The following is a 9,813-nucleotide window of genomic DNA, read 5'->3' on the forward strand; positions in this document are numbered from 1 at the left end:
AGAGAGAGAGAGAGAGAGAGAGAGACAGAGAGAGAGAGGAGTGAGAGAGAGAGATATATATATATATATATATATATATATATATATATATATATATATATATATTGGTATATATATATAGTGGTATATATATATATATATATATATATATATATATATATATATATATATAAAGAGAGAGAGAGAGAGATAGAGAGAGAAAGAGTCAGATAGGGAGAGAGAGAGAGAGAGAGAGTAAAATGATTATCATCGTGCAATTTTACAGATTCGCAATGGTGATCACTTTATCGCACGTCGAACATTCGCGAAATTATAGCGTCGGGACTCAGAAACACGAGGGAAATTTCGGAATATCTCCCTCTTCTCTCTCTGTGCTTCGCCAATTTCAGAATATCTCGCTGACGGTGGTTTACCAATTTCAGAGTATTTCAGTCAGAGTGCTTCGGCGATTTCGGAATATATCTGTAACGGCGGTTCGCCAATTTTGGAAGATTTCAGCATTTTCAGAACAGCTCACTCCCCCGTGTTTCGCCAATTTCGAAATGTCTCGTTAACGGAGCTTCGCCTATTTCGGAATATCTCTCCTCCGGTGGTTTGCCAATTTTGGAACTCTCTCTCTCTCTCTCTCCATGTGTTTCCCCAATAACTGGAATATTTCGGTTGCTGTGCCTCACCAATTTTAGAATATTTCTCTTTCTGTGCTTCACCAATTTCAGAATATGTCTCTTTCTGTGCTTCACCAATTTCAGAATATTTCTCTTTCTGTGCTCCACCAATTTCAGAATATTTTTCTTTCTGTGGTTCACCAATTTCAGAATATTTCTCTTTCTGTGCTCCACCAATTTCTGAAAATTTCTCTTCCTGTGCTTCGCCAATTTCAGAATATGTCTCTTTCTGTGCTTCACCAATTTCAGAATATTTCTCTTTCTGTGCTTCACCAATTTCAGAATATTTTTCTTTCTGTGGTTCACCAATTTCAGAATATTTCTCTTTCTGTGCTCCACCAATTTCTGAAAATTTCTCTTCCTGTGCTTCGCCAATTTCAGAATATTTCTCTTTCTGTGCTTCAACAATTTCAGAATATTTCTCGTTCTGTGCTTCACCAATTACAGAATATGTCTCTTCACCAATTTCAGAATATGTCTCTTTCGGTGCTTCGCCAATTTCCGAGTTTCCAGCCAGAGCCTCAGAGGTCTCGCGGAATTAATTATCCCGCCGGTCCATTGTGTCAATAAACCAATTTCAACGCACCAATTTCAAGCTTCACCAATTTCAGAACATTTCTCTTTCTGTGCTTCACCAATTTCAGAACATTTCTCTTTCTGTGCTTCACCAATTTCAGAACATTTCTCTTTCTGTGCTTCACCAATTTCAGAACATTTCTCTTTCTGTGCTTCACCAATTTCAGAGCATTTCTCTTTCTGTGCTTCAACAATTTCAAAATATTTCTCGTTCTGTGCTTCACCAATTACAGAATATGTCTCTTCACCAATTTCAGAATATGTCTCTTTCTGAGCTTCACCAATTTCAGAATATTTCTCTTTCGGTGCTTCGCCAATTTCCGAGTTTCCAGCCAGAGCCTCAGAGGTCTCGCGGAATTAATTATCCCGCCGGTCCATTGTGTCAATAAACCAATTTCAACGCACCAATTTCAAGCTTCACCAATTTCAGAACATTTCTCTTTCTGTGCTTCACCAATTTCAGAATATTTCTCTTTCTGTGCTTCACCAATTTCAGAATATTTCTCTTTCTGTGCTTCACCAATTTCAGAATATTTCTCTTTCTGTGCTTCACCAATTTCAGAATATTTCTCTTTCTGTGCTTCACCAATTTCAGAATATTTCTCTTTCTGTGCTTCACCAATTTCAGAATATTTCTCTTTCTGTGCTTCACCAATTTCAGAATATTTCTCTTTCTGTGCTTCACCAATTTCAGAATATGTCTCTTTCTGTGCTTCACCAATTTCAGAATATTTCTCTTTCTGTGCTTCAACAATTTCAAAATATTTCTCGTTCTGTGCTTCACCAATTACAGAATGTCTCTTCACCAATTTCAGAATATTTCTCTTTCGGTGCTTCACCAATTACAGAATATTTCTCTTTCTGTTCTTCACCAATTGCAGAAGCTTCACCAATTTCAGAATATTTCTCTTTCGGTGCTTCACCAATTGCAGAAGCTTCACCAATTTCAGAATATTTCTCTTTCGGTGCTTCACCAATTTCCGAGTTTCCAGCCAGAGCCTCAGAGGAGTCTCAAAAGTCCAATTACTCATCCACAGCTAGGTCCATTGTGTCAATAAACCAATTTCAACGCACTGATGACTCGCAGCCAACTGGGAGGAGAGAGAGAGAGAGAGAGGGAGAGGGAGAGAGGGAAAGAGGGAGGGAGGGAGGGAGGGAGGGAGGGAGGAGGGAGGGAGGAGGGAGGGAGAGGAGGAGGGAGGGAGGGAGGGAGGGGAGGAGGGAGAGAGAGAGAGAGAGTGAGAGAGAGAGAAGGGGAGGGAGGGAGGGGGAGGGAGAGGGAGAGAGAGAGAGAGAGAGAGAGAGAGAGAGAGAGAGAGAGAGAGAGAGAGAGAGAGAGGAGAGGGAGAGAGAGAGAGAGAGAAGAGGAGAGGGAGAGAGAGAGAGAGAGAGAGAGAGAGAGAGAGAAGGGTAGAGAGAGAGAGGGAGAGAGAGAGAAGAGGAAGAAGGGAGAGGAGGAGGAGAGGAGGGAGAGAGAGAGAGGGAAATGGGGAGAGAGAGGGAGAGAGAAAGAGGGAGAGGGAGGGAGGGAGAGAGAAAAAGAAGAGAGAGAGAGAGAGAGAGAGAGAGAGAGAGAGAGAGAGAGAGAGAGGGAGGGAGAGGGAGGAGAGAGAGAGAGAGAGAGAGAGAGAGAGAGAGAGAGAGAGAGAGAGAGAGAGAGAGAGAGAGAGAGAGAGAAGGAAGAGAGAGAGAGAGAGAGAGAGAAGGGGAGGGAGGAGGGAGGGGGAGGGAGGGGGGAGGGGAGGGGAGAGGAGAGGGAGGGAGGAGAGAGAGAGGGGGAGGGAGAGAGAGAGAGAGAGAGAGAGAGAGAGAGAGAGAGAGAGAGAGAGAGAGAGAGAGAGAGAGAGAGAGAGAGAGAGAGAGAGAGAGAGAGAGAGAGAAGGAGAAAGAGAGAGAGAGGGAGGAGGGAGGGAGGGAGGAGGAGGGAGGGAGGGAGAGAGAGAGGGAGAGGGAGAGGGCGAGGGAGAGAGAAGGAGAGATAGATAGATAGATAGATAGATAGATAGATAGATAAATAGAGAGAGAGAGAGAGAGGAATATTCATATCAGTCACATACTTACATGCTTTACATACATAAAGTAACGTACACACCCATGCACAAACAGAGGCAGATATAAAACACTGACACAGGCACAAGCACACACAAACACTTATATAAAAGTGTTTTTATCTAAGCTTGTTTACAGAGGCATCATAAAGCAAGCAGATATGAATATCTTCTCATCTTCATTACACTTGCCATCTTTTTCCCCTTTCTGTAACACGCAGCGACATAGTTTACTTTCTGAATTAAATTCCCAGATATATTTCCAGAAATCTACGTCCGTCTTCCTTATCTTAGAGTGTGTTTCCATTATCTCTCTCCTCCGTTTACGTGACTCGCATAATGCTTCCCTGATCGCGAGATGCCAGACGTGTTCAGACGTGTTTCCTGACGCTTCGCCGGAGACAGCCACGCCCCGGCGCGCCCGACGTCGTTCTGGTCACACGCTCTCACTCTGGCGCACGCACACGCACACGAGCTCGAGAAGACAAACAGACACGTGAGGAATTTAAATGCACGAGGCGCATGACTTTATGCAAGTTCATTCGCATAAACAAACGAAGTTTACGCTAATACGCACAAACACGCACACGAAGACTTCTACATACATGCACACATTAGGATAACAGATTCTCTAAGCAAGACGAAGCTTAAACTGAATATATATATATATATAAATATATATATATATATATATATATATATATATATATATATATATATATATATATATATATATATATATGTATGTATGTATATATGTATATATATATATATAAATATATATATATATATATATATATATATATATATATATACATATACATATATATATATATATATATATATATATATATATATATATATATATATATATATATATATATATATATATATATATATATATATATATATATATAGAGAGGGAGAGGGAGAGAGAGAGAGAGAGAGAGAGAGAGAGAGAGAGAGAGAGAGAGAGAGAGAGAGAGAGAGAATGAAATGCAATCTCAGCCTTACCTCAAACGTTTGAGGTATGGTTGTGTCTTGCTCTCGACTGAAATAAAAGCTTACTACTAGTAATACATAATATTAGTGTCTATCCTATATGACAGTGAGAAAGCTATTATCATGCCGACTATGTGGATCGTCGAAACAAAAATGTAGGCTCTATGTTTGTCTGAAATGATGAATTTACAACCTAAACTTTAACAACTTAGTCTCTCTCACTCGCGCCCTAAGCTTTAATTATTATTTTTTTCATACTCACCAATACATTAATCTCTTCTTTTGTTTATTTTTCTGTTTATCCGTCTCTCTATTAGTCTTTTTTATCGTTCTACTCATTGTCTTTCTGTCTTTTCCTTACTGTCATCTTCTCACCTTCCCTTCCTCCCTTCTCCTCTTTTTATCCTACTTCACCTTCACCTCCCAGCAAAGTTTTCGCCAGTTTTCTTCCCTTCCTAATCTTCCCACCTGAACCCCCCCCCCCCCGTCGGCCCCAACACCTCCCCCCCACGCCGCTCAGCACCTTCCCCTCCTCCCCACCCGCATCACCTCCCCACTCAGTTCCTATTCACCACCCCCACCCAAGCACCTCACTCCCACGCCTTCCACCCCCCCCACCCCCAGCACCTTCCCTTGCGCCCTCAGCACCCCCACCCCCAACACCTTCCCCTCCGCCCCCCCCACCCCAGCACCTCCCCAACCGTCCCACCCCCACATCCGCCAGCACCTCACCCCACGCCTCCACCAAACCAACCCAGCACCTTTCCCCACGCCTTCAACACCCCCACCCACACACACAAACGCCAGCACCTCCTCAACCGCCCCCAGCACCTTCCCTTGCGCCCCCAGCACCCCCACCCCAACACCTTCCCCTCCGCCCCCCCCACCCCCAGCATCTCCCCAACCATCCCACCTCCAACCCACCCCCACCCCCAACACCACCCCAACACCTCCCCCTCCCCACCCCAACACCTCCCCTTCCCCCCCTCCCCCCCCACCCCCCGCATCTCCCCATCCGTCACCCTCGCTTATGACGGAGAATCTCCTCCAAGAACCGCCCTAATCTCCCTTCGACGGCGGCGCTGGTAATGATCCCCCGGGAGAGAATACATCACACCCGCGACATAAACAGATAGCGCACTTGACACACAACGCTTTTTAGAATGGCATGCCCCCTCTCGGTTCTTCTTTCTTTCTTTTTTTCTCTCTCTCTCCTCTTCGTCGTTGTTTTCGTCTTTCTACTCTTTTCTTCTTCCTCTCGGTTCTTCTTTCATTTCTTTTCTCTCTCTCTCTCTCTCTCCTCTTCGTCGTTATCGTCTTTCTACTCTTTTCTTCTTCCTCTCGGTTCTTCTTTCATTTTTCTCTTTTTCTTTTCTCTCCTCTTCGTCGTCGTCTTTCTACTCTTTTCTTCTTCCTCTCGGTTCTTCTTTTATTTATTTGTTTTTTTTTTCTCTCTCTCCTCTTCGTCGTTTTCGTCTTTCTACTCTTTTCTTCTTCCTCCAGAATGGAACGCCCCTCTCGGTTCTTCTTTTATTTATTTATTTTTTCTCTCTCTCTCTTCGTCGTTGTTTTCGTCTTTCTACTCTTTTCTTCTTCCTCTCGGTTCTTCTTTCATTTTTCTCTTTTTTCTTTTCACTCTCTCTTCGTCGTTGTTTTCGTCTTTCTACTCTTTTCTTCTTCCTCTCGGTTCTTCTTTCATTTCTTTTTTTTCTATCTCTCTGTCCTCCGTCGTCGTCTTTCTACTCTTTTCTTCTTCCTCCAGAATGGCACGCCCCTCTCGGTTCTTCTTTTATTTATTCATTTATTTTTCTCTCTCTCTCCTCTTCGTTGTTGTCGTCTTTCTGCTCTTTTCTTCTTCCTCCAGAATGGCACGCCCCTCTCGGTTCTTCTTTTATTTATTCATTTATTTTTCTCTCTCTCTCCTCTTCGTCGTTGTCGTCTTTCTGCTCTTTTCTTCTTCCTCCAGAATGGCACGCCCCTCTCGGTTCTTCTTTCATTTCATTTTTTTTTCTCTCTCTCTCCTCTTCGTCGTTGTCGTCTTTCTACTCTTTTCTTCTTCCTCCAGAATGGCACGCCCCTCTCGGTTCTTCTTTTTTTTCTCTCTCTCTCCTCGTCGTCGTCGTTTTTCTGCTCTTTTCTTCTTCCTCCTCTTCCTTCTCCATTTTCCTCTTCGTCCTCCACTTCGTTCTCATTTCTTACGCTCCTCCTCCCTATCTTCATTTCCCTCTCCCTTCTCCATCTTCTTTCCTCCCTCTCCTCTGCCTCTTACCCCTCCGCCTCCTCCTTCTTTTTTCCCTTCCTATCTTCCCTCCACTTCCACCTTCTCCTCCCTCTGCTCCTCCTTCTCCTCCCTCTCCTGCCCCTCATCCCCCTCCAACTCCTCCTCCCTCTCCTTCTCCTCCTCCTCCTCCCTCCCCTCCCCCTCCCCCTCCTCCTCCAACAGCGTTCGAGACGGCGCTGGAGACGGCCCTTCACCCACCTCGCCCTCGAGAGCACGCGACAGAAGAACGGTATCACTTCGCTCATCGACGGAAGGACTCTCGAACTCCTCCTCATGTCTGCCATGTTGGGACTCCTCTCCCCGTGGAGTCCTCACTCAGCTGATGCTCCAGGAGATAATGGAGGGGCTTCGAGAGGCGGACTTTGATGTCACGGGGATTTCTACAAAGCCGCGGGAGAATGGGCGTAGCATGTGTGATTGAGGATCTCTTCGCTCATCTCTCTCTCTCTCATTTTCTGTCTCTGTCTCTGTCTCTGTCTCTCTCTCTCTCTCTCATTTTCTGTCTGTCTGTCTGTCTGCCTGTCTCTCTCTCTCTCTCTCTCTCTCTCTCTCTCTCATTTTCTGTCTGTCTCTGTCTCTCTCTCTCTTGCTGCCTGGCTGTGTCTTTTTTCTTTCTCTCTCTGTCTTAGTATCGTTCTCCGTCTCTCTCACTCTTTCCTTCTCTCTGTCTTTGTCTCTGTCTCTCTCTCTCTCTCTTGCTGCCTGACTGTGTCTTTTTCTTTCTGTCTGCGTCTTAATATCGTTATCCGTCTCTCTCTCTCTCTCTCTCTCTCTCTCTCTCTCTCTCTCTCTCTCTCTCTCTCTCTCTCTCTCTCTCTCTCTCTCTCTCTCTCTCTCTCTCGCTGCCTGGCTGTGACTTTTTCTTTCTCTCTCTGTTTTAGTATCTATCGTCCTCCGTCTCTCTCTCTCTCTTTATCTCTATCTCTCTCTGTCAAATACTAACTTTCACTTGTCAACAGTTCCATGAAATATGGCTAATCCACTCATTAATTAAATGTTGATAAAGCCCATCTACAAATATCAACATATTTATGATCATTTCACATAATGACTCCGTCTGCAAATCATTACGCAATAGTTACGCCATAATTCATATAATTCCCGGCACTTTTCCGTATATCTCGTTGGGAAAATTGCCATTGGTGTTTTCATCGCGGCAATGAGCGGGGCTAGGGCTAGTGACATGACTCTCAACATTATGGGCAAAAATGATTTGGCGATTATGTTTCGTTCTGCTCGATAAATTATCAGAATTATTATAGGCCATCAACACTTTTGCGCATATGGAAACACAAGCATTCATATTATGTTCATACATACATGCATGAATACGTACATACATATATAAGTACATACATACATTCATACATACATGTATACATACACACACAGACACAAGCACACATAAACACACACACACAAGCACACACACACACGCACACACACACACCCAACTACCCACCCACCCACCCACCCATCCACCCACCTGTGTGTGTGTGTATGTGTGTATGTGTGTATGTGTGTATGTGTGTGTGTGTGTGTGTGTGTGTATGTGTATGTGTATGTGTATGTGTATGTGTATGTGTATGTGTGTGTGTGTGTGTATGTGTGTGTGTGTGTATGTGTGTGTGTGTGTATGTGTATGTGTATGAGTATGTGTATGTGTATGTGTGTGTATGTGTGTGTGTGTATTAATTCATTTCTATGTCTGTATTCATGTTTTCCCGTTTGCTTGTCTGTCTGTTTCTCTGTATGCATATCTGTCTATCTATCTATATGTGAGTGATATGTTACACATCATTCATTATTGGTACTTACTGGCTAAAGATAAACCAATATACTGATAATCATAATGATGAACATAATAACAGATGAACGTGATAACAAAAATGAGAATAGTGATAATGACAATAATAGCAATAATATCTATGATAGTAATACTAATGATAATGATGATAATGATGATGATGATAATTATTACAATAATAATGATAATAATGATAAAAATTATAATATTAACAATAATAATAACAATGACATTGTAAATAATGATGATGAGGATAATTATATCAATAATGATAATTATATAAATAATGATGATTACGATGATGATGAGGATAACAGTAAGATTAAAAATGATTACATAGATAAGGATAATAACAATAATATAATAATAATAATGATAATAGTAATAATAATAGTAGTTGTAGTAGTAATGATAATGATGATAATAACAATAAAAATCTTAATAATATTTATATTCATTATCATCATAATATTATCAATAATTACAATTGATACAAATAATGATGGTAATGATGATTATAATAATAATGATGATGATGATGATAATGATAATTATGGTAATAATAATAATGATGATAAAAAATAATAATAGCAATTATTATAATGATAAGAATAATAATGATAAAAGATGAAATAATGATACTAATAATTACAATAATAATTATTGCAGTCAGAATAGAATAATAAAAACAATAATGATATGAGTAATTATGCTATTGATAAAAATCATAATAGTGATAAAAGTAAACATGATGATAATAATAATAAACATGATAATAATAGTGGTGATGATAATGATGATAATGGTGTTAATTCAAAACAATAAAAGGCATGCAATAACGTGTTATACATACAAAAGGTGAATGGAACTGCAAAAACCAACATAGATTAATGGTGATGACTAATCGCTTATTTTTTTGGCATGATCATGTTATCCTCTGTCTCTTCCTTGCGTCTAGACTCACTGACCCGTGGCAGAATAGGGAAAAATGACCCTAATAAACAGATAATGCCACAGAGGAGACCGTTTAAATGTAGCGGACCGTGAATTTTTTGCCAAATAAAAAGATTATGCGACTGTGATAAAATATAATCCGAGGCGGTAATCTGTTTCCGGAAATAGATATAATAATAGATCCAGTGAGGCTATTTCAGTTGGGTGTAATCCTCGTCTATTGGATTTATGTGTCTATTTTGGTTTGGAAGAAATGGGGTGGATTAGATATGCATTCTTTTATCATAAAAAAAAACAAAACAAAACAAGAAAACAAACACACAAAAAAGAAGAGAGAAAGAAGAAATGGAGAAAAAGAGGAAAAAGAGGGAAAAATAAAAGAAAAAATGAAATGCATAACAGAGACAACTCTGTGCAATGAAGTCACATTTAGCAAGAGATTTGACCCATTAAGATCCCCGAATAAACGTTAACTCGACG

The 9,813-nt window shown here is 41.3% G+C and overlaps 1 protein-coding gene across 1 annotated transcript in view; it reads right to left on the reverse strand.

Annotated features, from left to right (window-relative positions):
* Positions 1–7,769, reverse strand: part of LOC138859808 (uncharacterized) — a 26,603-nt gene extending 18,834 nt beyond the window's left edge. The window contains exons 1-5 of the mRNA XM_070116095.1: positions 7,644–7,769; positions 2,114–2,240; positions 1,856–2,019; positions 1,296–1,589; positions 675–1,194 (exon numbers count right to left, since the gene is read on the reverse strand). Coding sequence (XP_069972196.1) covers positions 675–1,194; positions 1,296–1,589; positions 1,856–2,019; positions 2,114–2,240; positions 7,644–7,769 — 1,231 coding nt within the window. The remainder of the gene's footprint in view (positions 1–674; positions 1,195–1,295; positions 1,590–1,855; positions 2,020–2,113; positions 2,241–7,643) is intronic.
* Between the last annotated feature and the right edge of the window lie 2,044 nt (positions 7,770–9,813).

Source organism: Penaeus vannamei, chromosome 38 (assembly GCF_042767895.1).
Source record: "Penaeus vannamei isolate JL-2024 chromosome 38, ASM4276789v1, whole genome shotgun sequence".
Taxonomy (NCBI): Eukaryota; Metazoa; Arthropoda; class Malacostraca; order Decapoda; family Penaeidae; genus Penaeus; species Penaeus vannamei.